General features: G+C 45.7%; 1 protein-coding gene across 1 annotated transcript; it reads left to right on the top strand.

The window, feature by feature from the left end:
* The first annotated feature begins 10,388 nt into the window (after positions 1-10,388).
* Positions 10,389-25,256, top strand: LOC120018479 (endothelin-converting enzyme-like 1). Its single transcript, XM_038961713.1, has 17 exons — positions 10,389-11,249; positions 11,518-11,586; positions 11,778-11,888; positions 12,033-12,125; positions 14,167-14,291; positions 19,846-20,068; positions 20,995-21,093; positions 21,424-21,498; positions 21,582-21,685; positions 22,366-22,424; positions 22,818-22,869; positions 23,770-23,837; positions 24,187-24,311; positions 24,408-24,473; positions 24,771-24,866; positions 24,972-25,048; positions 25,157-25,256. Exons 1-17 carry the CDS (start codon positions 10,389-10,391, stop codon positions 25,254-25,256), a joined length of 2,403 nt encoding a protein of 800 aa, XP_038817641.1.
* The last annotated feature ends 77 nt before the right edge of the window (positions 25,257-25,333 follow it).

Below are 25,333 nucleotides of genomic sequence, written 5' to 3'. Positions count from 1 at the left end.
ACACGATCAGAACTACTGTCGCAGACCAGACTTACATCTAAAGCGCATGGACAGACTCTGAACACTGACTTCGTGCAGGTAAGTGTGTGTGTACCCATTCTAAGTTTATATCGTGGCATGCCTGTCTAATTCCAAGCAGTTAAATGTGTTTGCAACAGCACTGACGTTAAGTTACTATTGTTTTACATCGCTTTTATAGCCACTAGCAGAGAGTAGAATGTTAATGTGTTATTTCAGGATGCTCTGTTTGATGAATGTGTTCTATAGCCCCTGTATGTAAAACGTGGAGCAGTGTTCTGGTTTCTCCAGTGGGACCAACGCAATCACCACATCCCAAATGAGTTTATGTGTGAACGTTTAGTATGAAAGTTATGAAGATGGACATTGATAATTTTGCCTTCAGTTGTCAAAGTTATGTCAGAATAAGATTAGGAGGCTATTACATGGGTTTTCATGCGCCATGAATTTTCCACAGACAAAGTTAGATTTTAAATAAGACTTTCGTCGGTTCGTTTACAAATTGAATGTGACACTCAGTAAAACAGAGAGATCTCTGATCATCTGCCTCTTTCTCACTGTCGTAGCTCCGCCGCTTATCCTTGTATCCATTTCAGTGGCTCGGATGATATCGAGTGGCCATGGCGAGCGAATTGACTGAGTGTGTAGGGCCTCGATGTGGTCACCCAAGCCGGGTTAATTGAATTAGCATCCTGGTGGCTGATGACAGGGGAGAAAGGAAGAGACCCGGGATGCCCTCGAGGGTCTGGGGCGCACAATCGTTTGTGTAACAGCGGTCCAGCTAGTGGTTAAACGATCCCTCGGGAACGCGCGTGTGTGTTTATGTCACACAATAGTGCAAGTGGCTGTGTGTAAGAGAGACACGAAAAGTGTAAATTCTTGTCAGAAATATTTCTGTTTCAGGTTACTTTTGGTCCTTATGCAACAGTGTTCTCTAAAACTATTTCACACTATAGCGTGTCTGTAGCCCTACACCATCACTACGGCTCTCTGCTGTGTGCGCAGCCTCTGGCAGGCGGTGATAAGAGTTGGTGGGAACCAGCCTGCTCAGAAACTCCAGTACTGCTGAATGTGATCCGTCAGGGTCCGTGACCACTTTGATTAGAGGGAAATAAACCTATTTACAGTATGGCGCTGTCCTGGGTCACCAAGCCCGGATGGATGCGTGTACATGGCAGGCTGCGGGAAAACCAGAGACGCGTGAGTCCTCCCCTGCTCCCCATTCTTTACGATAACCTATTGTGCGCTGAAATTAATTGGATCACAATAGCATTGATCTTAACCTGACCCCTCTGGCGTCGTGCTCTTCCGTCCATTGATCGTATTTAGGATATATGAAGGGTGGTTAGCGACCTAGGACATGCTCTGGACAAGATGGGTGTAGTGGGCCTGTGTGCATAAGAGCTTTTCTTGTGTGCAACGTTTGTTTTATTTGTGTGTGTGCGTGTGTGTGTCTCTGTGTGTGTGCCTAGAGTTGTTTGAACTGAACTGTGTCCTAAGTGCTATCTATGTTCTCTGTTTGAGAGGTGATATATGAGAAGAGCTTGACAACTGGTGGGGTACTATGCATCATCCTGAGTGTATTCATGATGCATTTAGGCTGTGTGTGTGCACAAGTGCAATAGGTGTATGAGAATGTGTGTGTATGGACTGTGCAGGACAGAGCAGCATTAATATCACTCTCAGACATTAGACCTATCATGTCTGGTAAACAGCCATTCATCAGCTTCTCTTCTCATAGTGATGCCAATCAGATCCAATCCATTAGCCGCACAGTTTGGGCAATACAATTGTATGCCTGTCCACTGCAAGAAGACTCCGTTAGTGTGTGTGTTATGATTCTGTAATTGTTTTCAGGATATATTGGATGTTAGTGTGTGTGTCCCTCTCCATGCATGAGGCTATCCTACCAATTTGTGTGTATGTTGATATGAGATACAGCATTCGGTGAGTGTATGTATGGTCCCTCAAGAGTGAATATCAGTGTTTATAATACATTTTTGTGTGTGTGTGTGACAGAGGGGGAGAGTCGTGACTTGTGATGGATGATGGAGAGGATAGATAATGGCATCTTGTGAAGAAACACAATTCCCCCTTTTCCTCCCCCTTCATTTCATCTTTCATCCCAGCCCCTCCCCCCACTCCCCTTTATAGTCAACCCTTTTCTCTTCCTCTTTTACCCTTCCACAAAAAGAGCATCAAACATGTTCTACCTCACTACCTCTCTTCCCCCTTTCCCATTGGCCAAAAACGGGTTGAGTCAAAGTTGTTTCCACATCATTTCAACCCAAAAATCTATGTTATGATGTTGAATCTATTTAGAAAACTCATTGGATTTGCAAAAAGTCATCAACGTCAGGACTTTAGGTTTTTAATCCAATGACATGCTGACATTTTTGGTTAATTTCACATTGTATTTACGATAGTTGACAACTCTATCAAATGTAAATCAAAACTAGATGTTGAACTGAGGTCTGTGCCCAGTGTGTTCTCTCCTCACACACTGAGAAACAACTCTGCCTCTACCACTCTTACTCCACCTCTCCTCCTCTTCTGCTCTCCCTCTCTATAGTTCCTGTACTGGCTAAAGTTGAGCAGGTGTGAATAGCAATGTTGATTTGCAGTCTGGTATCTCATCAGTGGGAGGCAGGTCATCAATGTGATTGTGTCTGTGTCCCTACTGTCTCTCCCTCTGCACAAACATCATCTTCCTCCTCTCCTGTTCCAGATGACGTGAACCACAATTATAGTTAGATTCATTTATATACAGACATGCTCAAATTCAGATTCCACGCACACATACGCTGAGACAAATAATGTTGTTTTTTGAAAAAGCTATATATCCACCTCACACTCAGATAAATAAGTAGTACTGCTAGGTTTTTGTAACAAATAACTACACTTTCAATAAGAAATGTACAAATTATACATTTGTATTATCAATATTTAAAATTATAATTTAAAATTATAATTCAATTGAGTAATATGAGATCTGTATGTAAAACATTTGCATTTTACATTTGTCATTTAGTAGATGTTCTTATCCAGACTGACTTACAGTAAATGTGTTCATAAGATATGTGAGACCACCACATATCACAATCAAATATACAGGATACTAACATTCTATTCCAGCTAAACAATGGATATACAGTACAGAGTTTGATGATGACTGCCTCGCCTGGTTCACCAACTACTTCTCTGATAGAGTTCAGTGTGTCATATCGGAGGGCCTGTTGTCCGGACCTCTGGCAGTCTCTATGGGGGTGCCACAGGGTTCAATCGTTGGGCCGACTCTTTTCTCTGTATACATCAATGATGTCGCTCTTGCTGCTGGTGATTCTCTGATCCACCTCTACGCAGACGACACCATTCTGTATACTTCTGGCTGTTCTTTGGACACTGTGTTAACTAACCTCCAGACGAGGTTCAATGCCATACAACACTCCTTCCGTGGCCTCCAACTGCTCTTAAATGCAAGTAAAACTAAATACATGCTCTTCAACCGATCGCTGCCCACACCTATCCACCCGTCCAGCATCACTACTCTGGACGGTTCTGACTTAGAATATGTGGACAACTACAAATACCTAGGTGTCTGGTTAGACTGTAAACTCTCCTTCCAGACTCACATTAAGCATTTCCAATCCAAAACTAAATCTAGAATCGGCTTCCTATTTCGCAACAAAGCATCCTTCACTCATGCTGCCAAACATACCCTAGTAAAACTGACTATCTTACCGATCCTTGACTTCGGCGATGTCATTTATAAAATAGCCTCCAACACTCTACTCAGCAAATTGGATGCAGTCTATCACAGTGCCATCCGTTTTGTCACAAAAGCCCCATATACTACCCACCACTGCGACCTGTATGCTCTCGTTTGCTGGCCCTCGCTTCATATCCGTCACCAAACCCACTGGCTCCAGGTCATCTATAAGTAATTGCTTGGTAAAGCCCCGCCTTATCTCAGCTCACTGGTCACCATAGCAGGACCAACCTGTAGCACGCGCTCCAGCAGGTATATTTCACTGGTCACCCCCAAAGCCAATTCCTCCTTTGGCTGCCTTTCCTTCCAGTTCTCTGCTGCCAATGACTGGAACGAACTGCAAAAATCACTGAAGCTGGAGACTCATATCTCCCTCACTAGCTTTAAGCACCAGCTGTCAGAGCAGCTCACAGATCACTGCAGCTGTACATAGCCAATCTGTAAATAGCCCATCCAACTACCTCATCACCATATTGTTAATTATTTTATTTATTTTTCTCCTTTGCACCCCAGTACCGCTACTTGCACACTCATCTTCTGCACATCTATCATCCCAGTGATTAATTTGCCATACTGTAATAATTTCTCCACTATGGCCTATTTATTGCCTCACCCCCCTTATCCTACCTCATTTGCACACACTGTACAGTCGTGGCCAAACGTTTTGAGAATGACACAAATATTAATTTCCACAAAGTTTGCTGCTTCAGTGTCTTTAGATATTTTTGTCAGATGTTACTATGGAATACTGAAGTATATTTACAAGCATTTCATAAGTGTCAAAGGTTTTTATTGACAATTACATGAAGTTGATGCAAAGAGTCAATATTTGCAGTGTTGACCCTTCTTTTTCAAGACCTCTAAAATGGCGCCGGAAGAAATGGCAGCAGTTTTACGGGTGCCCAATCAATTGTGCTATTATGTGTTTTTTTTCGTGTTTTTTTTCTGATTTTGTACATAATGTTTCTGCAACCGTATCTTACGGCAGAAAAGAGCTTCTGGATATCAGGACAGCGATCACTCACCTCGGATTAGACAAAGATTTTTTTCAACAACAAGCAAGACTCACATGATATTCTCCAAACACCCAGCAGGGTCGACATCCCAGTTATTCGCAAGAGGAAGCGATGCAGGTACAGAGGACGAAGAGCCGGATGCCTGGTCAGGACCTGGCGAAGGCGACTGGGAAAGCTGCCGTTACCGCCAATATTACTCGCCAATGTGCAATCATTGGACAATAAATTAGACGAGGTACGATCACGAATATCCTACCAACAGGACATCAAAAACTGTAATATCCTATGTTTCACAGAATCGTGGCTGAATGACGACATGGATATTCAGCTAGCGGGATATACCCCTGCACCGGCAGGATAGAACAGCACACTCCGGTAAGACGAGGGGGGACGGTCTGTGCATATTTGTAAACAACAGCTGGTGCACGAAATCTAAGGAAGTTTCTAGATTTTGCTCGCCTGAAGTAGAGTATATTGTGATAAATTGCAGGCCACACTACTTGCCTAGAGAGTTCTCAGCTATACTTTTCATGGCTTTTGATTTACCACCACAAACAGATGCTGGCACTAAGACCGCACTCAGTCAGCTGTATAAGGAAATAAGCAAACAGGAAACCACTCACCCAGAGGTGGCGCTCCTAGTGGCCGGAGACTTTAATGCAGGGAAACTTAAATCAGTTCTACCAAATCTCTATCAACATGTTAAATGTGCAACCAGAGGGCAAAAAATTCTAGATCACCTGTACTCCACACACAGAGACGCGTACAAGCTCTCCCTCGCCCTCCATTTGGTAAATCCGACCACAACTCTATCCTCCTGATTCCTGCTTACAAGCAAAAATTAAAGCAGGAAGCACCAGTGACTCAGTCTATAAAAAAGTGGTCAGATGAAGCGGATGCTAAACTACAGGACTTTTTTGCTATCACAGACTGGAACATGTTCCGGGATTCTTCCGATGACATTGAGGAATACACCACATCAGTCACTGGCTTTATTAATAAGTGCATCGAGGACGTCGTCCCCACAGTGACTGTACGTACATACCACAACCAGAAGCCATGGATTACAGGCAACATTCGCACTGAGCTAAAGGGTAGAGCTGCCGCTTTCAAGGTGTGGGACTCTAACCCAGAAACGTACAAGAAATCCTGCTATGCCCTGCGACGAACCATCAAACAGGCAAAGTGTCAATACAGGGCTAAGATTGAATCATACTACACCGGCTCCGACGCTCGTCGGATGTGGCAGGGCTTGCAAACTATTACAGACTACAAAGGGAAGCACAGCCGCGAGCTGCCCAGTGACACGAGCCTACCAGACGAGCTAAATCACTTCTATGGTCGCTTCGAGGCAAGAAACACTGAGGCATGCATGAGAGCATCAGATATTCAGGATGACTGTGTGATCACGCTCTCCTTAGCCGATGTGAGTAAGACCTTTCAACAGGTCAACATACACAAGGCTGTGGGGCCAGACAGATTACCAGGATGTGTGCTCCGGGCATGTGCTGACCAACTGGCAGGTGTCTTCACTGACATTTTCAACATGTCCCTGATTGAGTCTAATACCAACATGTTTCAAGCAGACCAGCATAGTCCCTGTGCCCAAGAACACAAAGGCAACCTGCCTAAATTACTACAGACCCATAGCACTCAAGTCCGTAGCCATGAAGTTCTTTGGAAGCCTGGTAATGGCTCACATCAACACCATTATCCCAGAAACCCTAGACCCACTCCAATTTGCATACCGCCCAAACAGATCCACAGATGATGCAATCTCTATTGCACTCCACACTGCCCTTTCCCGCCTGGACAAAAGGAACACCTATGTGAGAATGCTATTCATTGACTACAGCTCGGGGTTCAACACCATAGTACCCTCAAAGCTCATCACTAAGCTAAGGAACCTGGGACTAAACACCTCCCTCTGCAACTGGATCCTGGACTTCCTGACAAGCCGCCCCAGGTGGTGAGGGTAGGTAGCAACACATCTGCCACGCTTATCCTCAACACTGGAGCTCCCCAGGGGTGAGTGCTCAGTCCCCTCCTGTACTCCCTGTTCACCCACAACTGCATGGCCAGGCATAACTCCAACACCATCATTAAGTTTGCTGATGACATAACAGTAGTAGGCCTGAGAGCATCCTGACCGGTTGCATCACTGCCTGGTACGGCAATTGCTCGGCCTCCGACCGCAAGGCACTTCAGAGGGTAGTGCGTACGGCCCAGTACATCACCGGGGCAAAGCTGCCTGCCATCCAGGACCTCTACACCAGGCGTTGTCAGAGGAAGGCCCTAAAAAATGTAAAAGACCCCAGCCACCCCAGTCATAGATTGTTCTCTCTACTACCGCATGGCAAGCGGTACCGGAGTGCCAAGTCTAGGACAAAAAGGCTTCTCAACAGTTTTTACTCCCAAGCCATAAGACTCCTGAACAGGTAACCAAATTGTTACCCAGACTATTTGCATTGTGTGCCCCCCCAACCCCTCTTTTTCTCTGCACTACTCTCTGTTTGTCATATATGCATAGTCACTTTATCTATACATTCATGTACATACTACCTCAATTGGCCCGACCAACCAGTGCTCCCGCACATTGGCTGTGCCCCGTAACCGGGCTATCTGCATTGTGTCCCACCACCCGCCAACCCCTCTTTTTACGCTACTGCTACTCTCTGTTCATCATATATGCATAGTCACCTTAACCATACCTACATGTACATACTACCTCAATAAGCCTGACTAACCGGTGTCTGTATATAGCCTTGCTACTGTTATTTTCAAATGTCTTTTTACTGTTGTTTTATTTCTTTACTTACCTACACACACACACACACACACACACACACACACACACACACACACACACACACACACACACACACACACACCTTTTTTTTTCGCACTATTGGTTAGAGCCTGTAAGTAAGCATTTCACTGTAAGGTCTACACCTGTTGTATTCGGCGCACGTGACAAATAAACTTTGATTTGACCTCTGCAATCCGCCCTGGCATGCTGTCAACTAACTTCTGGGCCACATCCTGACTGATGGCAGCCCATTCTTGCATAATCAATGCTTGGACTTTGTCAGAATTTATGGGTTTTTGTTTGTCCACCTGCCTCTTGATGATTGTTCTCAATGGGATTAAGGTCTGGGGAGTTTCCTGGCCATGGACCCAAAATATCGATGTTTTGTTCCCCGAGCCACTTAGTTATCACTTTTGCCTTATGGCAAGGTGCTCCATCATGCTGGAAAAGGCATTGTTCGTCACCAAACTGTTCCTGGATGGTTGGGAGAAGTTGCTCTCGGAGGATGTGTTGGTACCATTCTTTTTTCATGGCTGTGTTCTTAAGCAAAATTGTGAGTGAGCCCACTGTTTTGGCTGAGAAGAAACCCCACACATGAATGGTCTCAGGATGCTTTACTGTTGGCATGACACAGGACTGATGGTAGCGCTCACCTTGTCTTCTCCGGACAAGCTTTTTTCATCAGAGAAAATGACTTTACCCCAGTCCTCAGCAGTCCAATCCCTGTACCTTTTGCAGAATATCAGTCTGTCCCTGATGTTTTTCCTGGAGAGAAGTGGCTTCTTTGCTGCCCTTCTTGACACCAGGCTATCCTCCAAAAGTGTTCGCCTCACTGTGCATGCAGATGCACTCACACCTGCCTGCTGCCATTCCTGAGCAAGCTCTGTACTGGTGGTGCCCCGATCCCGCAGCTGAATCAACTTTAGGAGACGGTCCTGGCACTTGCTGGACTTTCTTGGGCGCCCTGAAGCCTTCTTCACAACAATTGAACCGCTCTCCTTGAAGTTCTTGACAATCCGATAAATGGTTGATTTAGATGCAATCTTACAGGCAGCAATATCCTTGCCTGTGAAGCCCTTTTTGTGCTAAGCAATGATGACGTTGTTTGCAATGATGATGTTGTTTGTGTCGCACTGCTTTGCTTTATCTTGGCCAGGTCACAGTTGTAAATGAGAACTTGTTCTCAACTAGCCTACCTGGTTAAATAAGGGTGAAATAAAAAAATACAAATAAAAACACGCACCCTGGCCTCAACACGCACCCTGGCTGCCCTCTTTCCAAATCTTTGATCTCTCCGCTCACTTTCCTGAGGCAAAACAAAGAAAGAGAGTGTCTGTGTGTGTGTTGTCTCACTCCACTATAGTGAAAAGCCAGTCTCAGACTGATCGAACTTCTGAAAGCTGGGATAGCGATCTTTGTGAATTGATACTCAATATCTCCTCAGAGTTTAAAACTTTGGCTCTGATGTCTTTAACAGCCTTTTCTTCTATTGCTAAGTGTCATGCTTGTGAATTTATCACCTGCTCTGTGTGTGTGTGTGTGTGTGTGTGTGTGTGTGTGTGTGTGTGTGTGTGTGTGTGTGTGTGTGTGTGCTCTCACAGTCTCACGTCAGAATTGGACGTTCATCCATGTTCCACAAATGTCAAATTTTGAGGTTGTTCCAAACGTCAGCATTCAAAGTGTTTAAGGTTGAGTTTAGGATATTAACTCAGCATTATTAATGTTTGGCATTAACTCGGAATGGTTAAGGTTTGGGATAGACTTAAAACAAAAATATCAAAAACCACTTTCTAACTATAAATTCAAACTTGCAACCTTTGGAATCAGAGGCAGATGCTTATGTCTATCCACCATCCCCATCGCCCTAGCAAATCTGAAACCTACTTGAAGGTAACAGCATTCATTGTTACCCCTAGTGACCAGCTTCCACATCATCTCCTGATGTCCTCAGACATGGATGGACGTCGAATACTGACTTGTATCACGGGTGACCTGGCTGGTATATGTGTTTCCTCACAACCAGTCTTGCAGAATGTCTATTCCTGCCTGTCTAAATAACTCTTCCATACCATTTCCATCCCTCTTTCTTCCATCTCCCCCTTTTTCTGCATCTTTATCTACCCCTCTCCCCTCCCTCTGCACACTCCCCCATCCTCTCTCTCCATCTTCCTACCTCTCCCTCCCTTTCTCCTCCCCTACTCCCTATCGATCCATCCAAAGTCATGAGTCACAGAGCGAAATCATCTCCCTGATGGATGGGTGTCAGCAATCAATCCAAAGAACTTTATGAAAGAACGACAGACTGAAAGAGGAGCATCTCAAAAGAGACAGACCCCTTTGTCTTATCTCAGTGCTGTAATCATGGATTCCATCTTCTGTCTCATCCCCTCCCTCCCTTCCTCTTCCTCTCCTCCTTTTCTATTGACAGACAGGCTGAGGCTCCACTGGGGGAAAAGGAAGAGAGGAAGACAGGGCAAAAGGGAAAAAGAGACCAAGACCCAGAGATACACTGACAGAGAAACAGAGAGAGAGCCTCAGTGTTCCCTAACTCTGTAAAGGTAAGGGTAGCAGAGGAGACATACAAGAGGCAGTGTGTTCAGGAGAGCCCAGGGCATTTGGGCTGCGTTACCTCTTTAGCCCTCTAGTGGGTGCCCTCGCCCATATCAGGCCTGGAGGGACATGGCCATCTGAAAGACTCTTCTCTCTACCACCTTCCACCACTCCCTCTATCAGTCTCTTTTTTTCAACAACGTAACTCTAATCAACTCTCATTGCCATGGAGAAGACATACTCCCTCACAGCCCACTACGATGAGTTCCAGGAGGTCAAGTATGGTGGTCGCTATAGTAGCGGCACCCTTAGCAACGGCATGAGCCTGCACTTGGGCGGGAGCCTAGACCGAAATATTGGGCGTGGCCGAGGCAAAGGGGGCGGGGCCAGTGATCGGAGTCGGGACCTGAGTGGCATCAACAGCGGACAGAGACTTCCTCGTTGGAGCCGCAGGGAGATCTGCCTGCTCTCTGCTCTGGTGTTTGCTGTGGGGATGTGTGTCATCCTGGGCAGCATGCTGGCACTCAAATACATCTCCCTGGACTTCCAGCAAGAGGGGCACTGCAGACAGGACTGCCAGAAGAAACGCTCGTTAGTCCGCGCCGCACGCTTCATCCAGGCCAACATCGACCCCACCATCCAGCCCTGCCAGGATTTCTACAGCTTTGCCTGCGGCGGCTGGCTACAGCGCCATGGCATCCCAGAGGACAAGCTGAGCTACGGCATCATCACCGCCATCGGAGAGCACAACGAGGAGAAGCTACGACGCCTCCTGCTGGAGCCCGTGCACCGGCACACCGTGGACTCGGCTGAACGCAAGGTGAAAGAGTTCTACCGCTCCTGTGTGAACATCCAGGAGATTGACAAGCTGGGGTCTGGTCCCATGACGGAGGTGATTGACAGCTGTGGCGGGTGGGACCTGGTTGGAGTGCCCTCTGGTGGTGCGGGGTGGGAGAGCAGTACTGCACCAGCCAGACCAGACTTTAACGAGCTGCTCTATAGGACCCAGGGGGTGTACAGCACTGCGGTCTTCTTCTCTCTGACTGTCAACGTGGACGATAAGAACTCCTCACGCAACGCTATCAGGGTAAGAGTGTCTCTGTCAGAGTGTCTCTCTGCGTGTGAACACCTTACTGTTTATCATCTTTATTTTACATTTTTTTATTTTACCTTTATTTAACTACGCAAGTCAGTTAAGAACAAATTCTTATTTTCAATGACGGCCTAGGAACTGTGGGTTAACTGCCTGTTCAGGCAGATCTGACTGATATACCATCTGTTTACTTACATGTCTGTGTTGATTACACATGTCCATGTGTGTTCTCTTGACTGTGATCGTATGTGTGTATTTGTAGATTGATCAGGAGGGGCTCACACTGCCTGAGAGGACTCTGTACCTGGGGCAGGATGAGGACAGTGTGAAGGTAAAGGATTACTCCCTCCCTCTTTCTATCCACCACTCCATCTCTCCATCTGCTCACTTATCGACCAATTCCTTTCTTCTCCATCCATCCACCTGTTTGTTCCTGTCATCTCTGTTCCCTTTGTTATCCTGTCTGCTCTGCCACATGTCACACTGCTGTCCATTGACCATTAATGATGATGTCATGGACAGATCCTGGCGGCTTACAAGGCCCTGATGGAGCGTCTGCTAAGCATGCTGGGGGCTCACAATGCCACTCAGAAGTCCAAAGAGATCCTACAGCTGGAAACACTCCTAGCCAACGTAAGTGTGTGTGTGTGTGTGTTTGGTGTGTGTTTGTGTGTGTGCATGTCTATATGTGTTTGGTGTGTGTGTGTGTGTGTGTGTGTGTGTGTGTGTGTGTGTGTGTGTGTGTTCAGTTTTAATGTTTATTCCCCTCTGTTTCAGATTACTGTGTCTGAGTATGATGAACAGAGAAAGGACATCAACACTATGTACAACCGCATCACCCTGAGACAACTACAGCGCATCGCTCCTAGTGTGAGTACCACACACACACACACACATCTTTATATCTGTGTTGTGTGTGTGTGGGCAGAAGTGTGATGGATTAAGAGCTGATCTCCAGCAGAGCATTTTGAAGTGTGTGAAGTGTGTGTGTAAGGCGGGGGGCCATTCTACGCCCCGTGAACCTCTCATACTCACGCCTCCGTGGCTCAGCGAAGCTGTCCGCCTTCCGGGGATAGAAGGAGACCAACGGGGGGCTACGGAAGGAAGGAGAAAGAGGGTAGAGGAAGGGAGAGGACGGGATAAATAGGGGTCGACGGGGGACTACAGAAGGAGGACGGAGGGTGGGAAGAGGAGAACTGATGGGGGGGCATATGGAATGCATCTGGGGGAAAGAGGGACTGGGGGGGGGGGGTAGAGAAAGACGAGGAGAGGGGGGAAGACAGGAGGGGAGAACCGTAAGGTGACTTGGACAGCAGCAGGAAACTGATGGAGAATTCAGAGCTGCTCCATCACTTCTGATTGGAGAAGAAGGGAGGGGAGTGAATGGGGGAATGGACATGGACAGAGAGAGAGATGAATGAAGTGAGCTTCACTAGCATAACTGATAAAACGAGAGAAAGAAACACGAGAGAAAAAGAAAGAAAGAATGAATGAATGAATGAAAGAAAGAAATGCGAAAGAGATTACTAAAAAGGTGCAAATGGAGAGTGAGAGAGATTATTTTCCTGCTGTAGCAAACTGGTTTAAATTAAGATCCTACATCAAAACACATTCAGACAGACAGACATGGTCAAGTAGGGGGATGTCAATTACGTTCATACTGATTTATCCCTCTCCCTCTTTCACTCTCTCTTTTCTGCTATCCCACTATTGCCTGTTAATAATAGTGGTACATTATGAGACCATTTGGGATTACAGGGATGCTGTATGCTCAGCAGTTAAAGAGGAACTTTGTGTTGTGGATGACCGAAGTTATGAGGAGTTTTTTTTTATGGCTTTACCTTCTTGTTATCCTCTATATATCTTTGATATTTTGGAGGCAGCATTTGCACTTTCCTTACTGGTACAATAAAGGTTTGTTGGAATCCCCCTTCCTTTCATCAGAGCAGGGTGACAACAATTCTGTTTTCTTATCTTGTGTTGTGGAAATTCCCACCAGGGACTCAAAGTCAATATTACATTTACCATCTCCATCTCTTTATTCAAAGACTCAATCATGGGCACTCTTACTGAAAGTTTTTGCCAATTAGCGTGATGTATTGTTGTCTCTACCTTCTTGCCCTTTGTGTTGTTGTCTGTCCCCAATAATGTTTGTACCATGTTTTGTGCTGCCATGTTGTGTTGCTACTGTACCATGTTGTTGTCATGTTGTGTTGCTACCATGGTGCATTTTCATGTGTTGCTGCCATGCTATGTTGTTGTCTTAGGTCTCTCTTTATGTAGTGTTGTGGTGTTTCTCTTGTCGTGATGTGTGTTTTGTTCTATATTTAAATTTTTCATCCCAGCCCCCATCCCCGCAGGAGGCCTTTTGCCTTTTGGTAGGCCGTCATTGTAAATAAGAATTTATTCTTAACTGACTTGCCTAGTTAAATTGAATACAATTATTTTTTATCAGCAAGCTGGAGAGGTTCCAACAAACTTAATGAAACCAAGTAGTACACGTCGGTCGGGAGATCCGCCGGGGCAGTCCCGTTAGTTCTCTTCTATACTGCTTACACAGACAAATTATATTTGCATGATTTACATGATTCATTATTCATAATTAATTCATCATTAACGTTTGGTTCCTGCATGTAGCCAACCAATACCTCACAATGCTTCTTATTTCCAAACTGAGACACCCTTTTTGGTCCTCAAAGCAATGTACTGCCAAATTGCTTATACTGATAGTGAGGATTCCTCGCAGACACAATCAATCTGTCACTTGCATGAACACAATTTAATTGGTTATTAGAAAAGCACAAACTAAATTTTCTCTCACACTTGTTAAAACCTAAAACCTCTACTCTCCTATCCCTCCACTCCTCTCCCCTCTTCCTCTCCTCTCCTCTTACTGCCCTCTCCTTTCCAGCTGCATTGGAAACGTTTGTTGGACAGAATCTTCCATGATAACTTCTCTGAGGATGAAGAGATCGTGGTGTTGGCTACTGACTACATGGAGAAAGTCTCCGAGATCATCAAGACCACCTCCAAAAGGTGAGAAAGGGAGGGTGGGAGGGGGAGAGAGAGAGAGGGAGGGAGGGTGGGTGGGTGGTAGAGGGAGGAGGAGGAGGAGAAGGAGAAGGGTGGATGAGAGGAGGGAGGAGGAGGAGGAGGGTGGATGGGAGGCAAGAGGAGGAGGAGGGTGGATGAGAGGAGGGAGGAGGAGGAGGGAGGAGGAGAAGGGTGGATGAGAGACAGAGGAATAATGTAAAGGTTAGAGAGTTGAATGAAAAATCCAGATGCTTGAGTTTAGTATGTGTAAGGATTTTTGTAAGAGTTGCTGAATTCATTTGTTTGGCCTTTACTAGGGCTGTTTCTATACGTTGTGTCATATTGAAGTGTTATATTGTGTATACATTTGTTTTTGAGTGTGTGTGTGTGTGTGGGTGGGGGGGCCGGTGTATCACTGGTGGGTAAACTTCCAGCTCTACAGTGGATGATTAGTATCGATCTGGACCCCCCACCTCGACACACAGTGTTGTGCTGTCAAAGACAGCTGTTGACAGACTTCAGAGGTGGCTGTGGAGGCTAGTGGGAGTCAGGGTGCCTGTTTCTGACAGCTCTCCAATACTGACTGGTGTTAAACTCTACAGTTCACACCTGTCTGTCTGCCAGTCTGTAGCTGACTGGCTCTCAGTTCATATAATTACAATTCATGTCTGTCTGTTTAGCTTTTTTCTCTTCTTTTTCAATACTCTACACCTCAACTTCCACCCTCCCTCCCTCATCCTTCATACCCCTTCCCTCTCTCTCTCCCTCCAGCTCTCCCTCCAGCTCACCCTCCAGCTCTCCCTCCAGCTCTCCCTCCAGCTCTCCCTCCAGCTCTCCCTCCAGCTCACCCTCCAGCTCTCCCTCCAGCTCTCCCTCCAGCTCTCCCTCCAGCTCACCCTCCAGCTCACCCTCCAGCTCACCCTCCAGCTCACCCTCCAGCTCACCCTCCAGCTCACCCTCCAGCTCTCCCTCCAGCTCTCCCTCCAGCTCACCCTCCAGCTCTCTTATCTCCTTTTCTCCTTCTTTCTGATATATCAGTTCTTGAGTGAGATGTTCTTTGAAATGAGAAAAGAGACACACAATGGGGTGAGTGCTCTCATAAAATGTCATGTTATCTAATATCAGATAATGTAATAATAATCTTATCATAATGCTCTTTGCTATAATCACCCTTATTATCATCGCCATGGTGACAACCAGCATTACAGCCAATCCCCTGGAGGCTCAGAAGATTTTCTGTGTCTTTTCTTTTGTTGTTTTTCTTTTCTCTACTTCTCTTCTTACTTTCGCCATCTCTCTCCCTCTTGGTGATTACAGTAATAAACCCCTCTTTTCATGTTCCCTCCTCTCTCTGTTTTCTCCTTCTCCTGCTTCCCTCTTTACTGTCTGTTCTTTTTCAATCTGTCCTCTCTCTCTCTTTTTCCAGTCTCGCTCCTCCACTCTGTTTTTCCCTCCGTTGCTCCATCTCTCTCCCCTCGTCATCTTTCCTACGGTCTCTCTTGCTGCTTCTCTCTCATCTCTATCTCATTTATCTTTCATACCTCTCTCTATCCTTGTTGCTGTTCTCTCTCTCTCTCTTTCCTCTGTTCTCTTTTTTTCCTATTTCTCTCTCCCCTGTTCTCTCTGTTTCTCTGAATCACTCCTGCTGAGTCCATTATCTGTGTTTAATCAAAGGTTAGGGTCGCTGTTTCCTCTCTCCCTCCCTCACACACACACACCACTGGGTGTGGCGGACTCCTGTTCCTACCGCCACCCACTGTGCACCACTTGTTCATTTGCATAACTGACGAGAAATGCCCATGTGCTTCTCAGTATGGGGTCTCTCTCTCACACACACACACACACACACACACACACACACACACACACACACACACACACACACACACACACACACACACACACATCTACATGAGAGCAATCCCATCGATATAAACACACACACACAGACGGAGGGACACACACACAGTCCCATTTGGGCCCAGCAGGGGGTGAGGCAGTGACAGAGGGGTTTGACAAAGGCCAGCCATATGTCTGTCTGCTTTATGGAGCAGCAGAGCTGAGGCTCTGGGAGGTCAATAATGCAGCCCAGAAACAGGCCTTCATCTGGACTCTAAACACGCTGGGGTGGGGCCTCCCCATGGGTTACTGCCACTAACACACCACCACAAACTGCCTGGAGAGAGTGGGCGGGCAGACACACACATGTATAAAGTCAGAATCCTACCCATGCTAGATTATGGAGACGTAATTTATAGATTGGCAGGTAAGGGTGCTCTCGGGCGGCTAGATGTTCTTTACCATTCGGCCATCAGATTTGCCACCAATGCTCCTTATAGGACACATCACTGCACTCTATACTCCTCTGTAAACTGGTAATCTCTATATACCTGTCGCAAGACCCCTGGTTAATGCTTATTTAAAAAACCCTCTTAGGCCTCACTCCCCCCTATCTGAGATATTTACCCTCAGCCCTCATCCTCCACATACAACACCCGTTCGGCCAGTCAGATTATGTTAAAGCACACACATCCCTGGGTCGCTCGTCTTTTCAGTTCTCTGCAGCTTGCAACTGGAACAAGCTGTGTTTTGTCATATATATATATATATATATATAGATAGATAGATATAGATATATATATACATACACATACTACAGTTCAAAAGTTTGGGGTCATTTGGGGTCACTTAGAAATGTCCTTGTTTTTGAAAGGAAAAGCACATTTTTCATTAAATAGTACCCGCAAACCACCAGTCTCAACGTCAACAGTGAAGAGGCGACTCCGGGATGCTGGCCTTCTAGGCAGAGTTACAAAGAAAAAGCCATATCTCAGACTGGCCAATAAAAAGAAAAGATTAAGATTGGCAAAAGAATGCAGACACTGGACAGAGGACCTCTGCCTAGAAGGCCAGCATCCCGGAGTGGCCTCTTCACTGTTGACATTGAGACTGGTGTTTTGCGGGTACTATTTAATGAAGCTGCCAGTTGAGGACTTGTGAGGCGTCTGTTTCTCAAACTAGACACTCTAATGTATTTGTCCTCTTGCTCAGTTGTGCACCGGGGCCTCCCACTCATCTTTATATTCTGGTTAGAGCCAGTTTGCGCCGTTCTGTGAAGGGAGTAGTACACAGCGTTGTACGATATCTTCCGTTTCTTGGCAATTTCTCGCATGGAATAGCCTTCATTTCTCAGAACAAGAATAGACTGATGAGTTTCAGAAGAAAGTTTTTTGTTTCTGGCCATTTTGAGCCTGTAATCGAACCCACAAATGCTGATGCTCCAGATACTCAACTATTATAAAGAAGGCAAGTTTTCAGCTGTGCTAACATAATTGCAAAAGGGTTTTGTAATGATCAATTAGCCAATTTAAAATGATTAACTTGGATTAGTGCCATTGGAACACAGGAGTGATGGTTGCTGATAATGGGCCTCTGTACGCCTATGTAGATATTCCATTTTAAAAAATCAGCCGTTTCCAGCTACAATAGTCATTCACAACATTAACAATGTCTACAATTTCTGATCAATTTGATGTTATTTTAATGGGCAAAAAATGTGCTTTTCTTTCAAAAACAAGAAAATGTCTAAATGACCCCAATCTTTTGAACGGTAGTGTATAAATATTTTGTATTATTATTTTTAAACCCCTGTCCCAGCAGGAAGCCTTTTGCCTTTTGGTAGGCTGTGATTGTAAATAAGAATTTTTCTTAACTGACTTGCCTAGTTAAATAATGGTAAAATAAATAAGTAAAATATACACTCACTCATAGATACACACACACAAAGTCTGTTCTCACAGTGGGCACTTTCTGTACCTGCTTTTAGGCAAAAGGGTGTCAGTCAGTCTGTTCTTGCAGTGGGCACTCACTGAGCTTCTCTACCTGCTGAGAGGCAAAATGGTGTCACACAGAGAAAGAAACAAAACACACATCTACTGTGTTCCAGAACAGTACGTGTGCCGTGCCCCTCGTGTTCCCCTCCTGTCATTCAGACAGTCCAGATTTATGTGGAGCTCTGGCCCCTGTGTGTCGTAGTCAGAGGGAGAAGAAAAACTACATACACTTTTTACAAGACCTCCTTTGTGTGGGTCTCATCTTTCTGTCACCCTCAATTCATTTCTCTAGTTGTTTGCAAACCCTGTGCCGTCCCATCTCTTTCCCCCCTTCATCCCTCCCAGCCCCCCCGACCCTCTCCCCCCACCCACTTTCACTCCTTCTCCCCCACCCACCCACCCACCCTCCCTCCTTCTCTCTCTCCCACCCACCTACCCACCCACCTACCTTCTCCCCCATCCTCTTTCTCCCCCACCCTCCCTCTGGCAGTGTGTGTAATACCCATGTTGCTGGGTTCTATTGACAAGACCCAGACAACTGCAACCAATCCCATTAACCAGATGAGCTGGTGTCCAATGAGGCTGAAACAGTAATGACAACACCAGTGTCTCTTTACAATCTCTCCTCCTCTCCCTCTTATTCCCACCTTCCTCTCTGCTCATCCATCTGACACTATCACTCACGCTCGTCTCAAGGGGAAGAGTGTGTGTGTGTGTTTAGACTGTGGGTAGGAGCTGTAGGACCATTATTACAGAGGGTAATGTCTGCAAGTATTCTGGAGGGACAATGTATTTTATCTTTAACAATGAGCTCCATTACAATCCAGACTTCTACTGTTTTTTTATTCCCATCCCATGATGATTCAGGGCTATTGTTTTATCATTAGAATACATTTAACTAAAGCCTTTTCATTTCTGTCTAATCTCCCAGGTCTCCAAAAGCTACACACACAACACACACACACACACACACACAAAGTCATCTACAACAAATGAATAAAACAGGTGTTTTATTCAACAGAGTAAACAAACTCAAACACGAAACCAAGCGAAGCTGCAACACCTACAACACATTGATCTGTACTGATATTAGAGGTATAAAAGAACAGACATTGTCATCCTCTTCCTCTTCCTCTCTTTCTCTTGCACTCGCTCTCTTCTCAATTCATTTCACTTCAGAAGTGCTTTGTTGGCGAGACACTTGGACTGCTTTCATTTAATATGCAGCGCATCAAAACAGAAAACAAGGTGGAACGGAGTCTCGCAGTAGGAGACAGGGCCACTTGTCCTGAGGGCAGAATAGATATGTTCACTCTGTGGGACCCCTCAACACATTAAGCACAACTTTACATTACTGCGAAGGGAAAATAATGTTTGAATACATGAATGAAATATATTCTTTACTTCTACTCGTCTGAGTCAATCTTGGACCCTTCCTTTATGCCCTCATTTCTATTTTCATTTTCTATCCATCACTCCTCTCTTCCCCCCACCCATACTCTGTCTCTCTCCTCTAACCTGCTTGTATCTCCTTTGCTGTACTCCCCCTCTCTCTTTGCCCACCTTTTCTGTCTTCACCCTTCTCCTATATATCTTTTGCATTAATCTTTTTCTGGGAGTTTCCACAGTGAATCTTTGAAGGGGCACTCCTTAATTATACAATAAAGTCTTGTTAAAAACTAAAAGTCATCGTTCCCCCCTCCTCTCTCGGTCTCTCTTGCCAGGGTTCTCCATAACTACATGCTGTGGCGGATTGTAGCAGCTCTCAGTGAACACCTGTCCACGGCGTTCCGGAGCACCATCCATGAGTTTTCCCGGGAGATTGACGGTACGGAGCGTCAGCTGGAGCTGGGGAGGCTGTGTTTCACCCAGGCCAACAAACACTTCGGCATGGCCCTTGGAGCACTCTTCGTCCAGCAGCACTTCTCTCCTCACAGCAGGGCCAAGGTAGGGCAGCTTCTCTCACTTCTCTCCTCACAGCAGGGCCAAGGTAGGGCAGCTTCTCTCACTTCTCTCCTCACAGCAGGGCCAAGGTAGGGCAGCTTCTCTCACTCTCTCCTCACAGCAGGGCCAAGGTAGGGCAGCTTCTCTCACTCTCTCCTCACAGCAGGGCCAAGGTAGGGCAGCTTCTCTCACTCTCTCCTCACAGCAGGGCCAAGGTAGGGCAGCTTCTCTCACTTCTCTCCTCACAGCAGGGCCAAGGTAGGGCAGCTTCTCTCACTTCTCTCCTCACAGCAGGGCCAAGGTAGGGCAGCTTCTCTCACTTCTCTCCTCACAGCAAGGCCAAGGTAGGGCAGCTTCTCTCACTTCTCTCCTCACAGCAGGGCCAAGGTAGGGCAGCTTCTGTCTCTGTCCCTCTTTCTTTGTTTCTTTCTGTAATGGTCTGGTGATTCTATATGAAGTAGAACTGAAAATGCCCCTCTTTCTCTATCTCCATCCCACCCTAAGCCTTCCATCATCACACCTTATCCCTCTCTATCCTAGTCTGCTTCTATATAGTAGCTTGTTCATTCTAGGGGATGTGGTTTCCAATGGCATTCCTAACCCCGCTGACCCTTATCTTTATTTAAGCTCTTCATCATCTATTCCTCCTTCTCTCAATCCTCTCTTCCTTTCTCCCCCCTCTTTCCCTATGTTGTGTTCAATGCCAACCTAGCCTCAACCCCTAAACCCTAGCCATTGTATGTAGGAATTTCCTTCATATTACAGCTAACCTATCCTTTCAGTTTCAGATCTATGAAAAGTCCCTAGGAATAGGAGAGGGCGAAGGGTCCATCTGACTTTGGGCTTACCTGATACAGCTATCTCTCTGGCCCACTCCCAATAGAACCCTTAAAAACAACTGACCTCTAACCTTTGACCTCTTCCCTCAGGTACAGGAGCTGGTAGAGGACATAAAGCACTCACTGGACCTCCGGCTGCAAGAGCTGGACTGGATGGATGAGGTGACCAAGGAGGCAGCCAAGGCCAAGGTCAGGATACCACACTATCTCAAATAGGCCTACTGTAGTACAACGTAGGATGAAAGCAGGGGTTGTTTTATTCTGGATCAGTTTAATACTGGTTTATTAAATCCCTATCTCAGTATGTTGTCTGATACTTTCAGAATGTAAAGTCTTAATCCTTTTAGAGCACTTGCTGAAACAAAAGTGCTCCAGTGTAATCCCATTATAACAGTCTGCTTGATTAGCTGGTCGTGTGTGTGTGTGGTCTATGAAGGATATGTCAGCTAAATATGTGCAAAGTCTCTTTCACTCTCTTCCCCTCTTTTCTCTGACCCTTTCCTCCCTTCCTTCTCTCAGCTGCAGCATATGATGGTGATGACAGGCTATCCAGACTTCCTACTCAAACCAGAGCTCATAGACCAGGAGTATGGGGTGAGACCACTTTTACTCTCACAGACGTACTCTCTCTCTCTTGCTCTCATTGACTCTCTCCAACTCTGTTATTTGTTCTCCAGTTTGATGTGGATGAAAATACCTATTTCAAAAACATCCTCAACAGTATTAATTTTAACATCAAGATGTCTGTCAAGAAGATCCACAAGCAGGTGGACAAGACCGCGTAAGTGATGCTTTCAACTGCTCCAGATGTTCAGTCTCACAATAACACAACTACACACAGATTCAAAGTTCTATGCACCTCTTGACACAAAACCTCACATTTTATGACAAGAGTAATTGAAGTGAAGAGTATACAAGTGATGTACCTACAAATTGAAGATACCATAAGCTCGTCTTTTGTGTAACTGTTTAAAATGTGCTCCTAGGACAGAACTCAAAACTGATCTTGTGTCCGAACAAGCTGAAGCCCTCCACCCAGTACTGCCAAATCATGACTTCCTCTATCACAAATATACTCCTTTCATCATTAATCTCTCCCTCTGCAGAGAAAACATGTCCTCATCCCTCCACCCGTCTCCCCATCTCTCCGCTGTCTGTAGGGCCATCCGTCTTTCCCACCAGAACAAGGGCATCTCTGAATTTCAAAGTTATTAATTTGGGAAATGTCTTCAAATCGATGCGCCTGGATTTAAAGATTATGACGAAGGGACTGTTTTCTTATGCAGACATGAATTATCAATATTGGAATAAATATAGAATATTTTCACCTTAAAAAAACTCAAAGGTTTTGAAACAAATTGCCTGTGACACTTGAGAAATGTCTTTGTGTCTCTTGTTGTTTGAAGATGTTTAGTGAATGTAGGATTAATAGATCTCTGATTGACTTTGTTTCCCTCTCAGGTGGCTCCTTCCCCCTCAGGCCCTCAATGCCTACCATCTCCCAAACAAGAACCAAATGGGTGAGTCAGTGTGTGATCCCATAGCACATCAACGCTCTTAGTATATACAAGATAACACACTCCTCCTCTTCTTCTTCTGTCTGGTCCATCCATGTGATGAGGCACCCACACGCCCTAACACACTTATTCTGCATTCACTTACTTACACCAGCCCCGCACACTGTCATCTCCCCTCAGTCTTGGCCTCTAGTGGTGTCTATCTGCTTCGAGGATTTACTTCCCAGAAAAATCAATGGTGAGTTACAGAGCAGGCAGCAGACGACAGAGAGGGCCAGACAAACTCAGCCACAAGAGCTAATGGTTACCCTACCTCTATCTACTCCTCTTATACTGTATCACTGCCTCCCTACCTCTCTCTTTATCTTCTGCTATCATCTCTTTCTTTACTTTTAGTATTTCCCGCTGGAATCCTTCAGCCCACGCTGTACGACCCCGAGTTTCCACAGTGAGTACAACTCTGAATATTTTAATCAACTGCTAATTAAGACACTGATTAGTTGTATCAAGTGAGTTAGTTAGTAGCCTACTAGATTGGAACAAAAGCCTGCACCCGCTGTACTGTAGCACTCAAGGACAACCCTTCTACAGCATTACCAATGCTTTCCTCCTACATTACCCCTCGTGTTCTACCTCCAAACCATTCCCCTTTCCATTAATGGTCACAGTTATACTGCAACCCTCAACTCTCACGGCACGGTATTATTTATTCACATACTTATTCCATTAGAAGTGATCACCACCACTCCACATAAACGACCGCTGTTTCCACCCATGCATACTGATGAATGGAATATGATATTAGATGTGTGTGCGTGATCGTGGTCCCGTTCCCTGGAGTTATTACTGCAGTAGCCCTAACCTGCCATGAAGACTGAGGCTAGTCCAGCGCTGCTATCAGGCCCCGGGTAATGAAGCCTCACTCAGCCAGTTATTTTATTCAGGTTTGGAGGGCAACTCTCAGCAGGGTATCGACATCCTGTCAGAAAGTCATTTTCAGACTTAGCCATGTGGATAGCCCCGAGCCTCTGGCCGTCCCTGCATCGTATCAGTCTCCATCTGCATGGTCTGCCAGACTACACTAAACACTCCTCACCCACCCGGGTCAAGGAGAGGTGGCCAGGACTCTCACGCTCTTCAGTTATTAATAACAGTTAGATATGATATCAACAGGTCAGATTATGATGTATGTAATACTCTACTGTCCCCTTCAGGACGGGGGCTAGAACTTCAGGCTGAACAGAAGTTTATCAGTTTGTGTTATACTGTGTTATTATAAATATACATTATGTTGATGTCCTCAAATGTTAAGTGATTAGTAACTCATCCCTCCCCTCTCCCCCTCTAGATCTCTGAACTATGGAGGAATAGGAGCCATCATCGGTCATGAGCTGACACATGGATATGATGACTGGGGTGAGAGAACGCTTCCTTGTCTTAAATAAGTCCTAGAAAAGCCTAAAATCCAATAGGGTATGAACAGTTGTAGCCTAACAGTAGTAAAACTGTAATGTCAGTATCAGTTCTGAATAAGGGGTTCATGTCTTTGTCCAAATTGGTCATCCTAACTCAAGCCTCTTGCCCCCATCTAAGTGGGTTGTCACTATCAGTCCATGCTGCAAGGTACGGAAGTTCCGCCTCCCCCTATCCCAACCAATGAAATCAGTCAAATGACTTCAGACAGAGTAAAAGGCTATAGCCAACTGTACCTTGCAGCCTGGCCAAATAGTGACCCCCATGCTAAGTGATGTCATCTTACTCTTAGGGGGACAGTATGATGGCCACGGCAACCTGAAGCAGTGGTGGACAGAGGAGTCATACAAGAAGTTTCAGAAGAAAGCAGAGTGCATCGTTAAACTCTACGACAACTTCACCGTCTATAACCAGAAAGTGGGTGCATAGCATACCTTGTTGTTCTGCTTACTGGACACTCACACACACTTGTAATGGGAGTTGTAATGATATCTTTCCCCTGTGTGTCTGCAGGTGAATGGCCGTCTGACTCTGGGGGAGAATATAGCAGACATGGGAGGCCTTAAACTGTCTTATTTTGTGAGTGAAATCTTCCAATAGACTGTGCTAGCTGTCAATCATGACTGATTACTCTCTGTCAGGGATCTATTCAATCCGCATTACGGAAGTTCAACTTATCATTGACATTTAAAAGAAATGTTCCTGCTTTAGAGGAGAATGCATCCATGGTAAACGCTGCATGTCGGCTCAATCGGAAATTATCTTTAAGTTTCTATCGCATTGAATAGAGCCCTCAATCACTGTCTCTATGGACTAATTACAAGCTGTCTGTAAACCTAGGACTCAAATCTCATCTCTCTCTCTACCTCTCTCCAGGCATATCAGAAGTGGATCAGAGAACATGGTCCAGAAAGACCTCTCCCTGGACTCAAATACACACATGAACAACTACTCTTCATCGCCTTCGCACAGGTACAAACTATGTAGTGTTGTTTCGGCCTGGGAATCTTTTTGTTGTTGCAGTGGGAGTAAAGATTATATTTTTTACGGCCTTTACTGCGAACTGTCTCCTCTCAGAACTGGTGTATGAAGAGACGGTCTCAGTCCATATACCTGCAGCTACTGACTGACAAGCACGCACCAGAGCATTACAGGTACATACACTTCCTCACTTTTCTGATGTGCATCAGCCTATCACAGGCCGTACATAATATGAATCCCCTCTCTGATTGGACCGTTATCTCTCCCCTCCTCCCCTGCAGGGTGATTGGCAGCGTGTCCCAGTTTGATGAGTTTGCCCGAGTGTTTCATTGTCCAAAGGGTTCCCCCATGCATCCTGTCAACAAGTGTTCTGTATGGTGACCTCTGAACTCCTCCACCCACCAACAACAAGAACTTACCTGTGACCTCAACTCTCCTCGCCAACCTGTCTGAGGTGT

The sequence above is a fragment of the Salvelinus namaycush genome, chromosome 23, assembly GCF_016432855.1.
Source record: "Salvelinus namaycush isolate Seneca chromosome 23, SaNama_1.0, whole genome shotgun sequence".
NCBI classification, from domain to species: domain Eukaryota; kingdom Metazoa; phylum Chordata; class Actinopteri; order Salmoniformes; family Salmonidae; genus Salvelinus; species Salvelinus namaycush.
The sequence above is the reverse complement of the archived record's forward strand: the minus strand, read 5'-3'. Positions and strand labels throughout refer to the sequence as shown.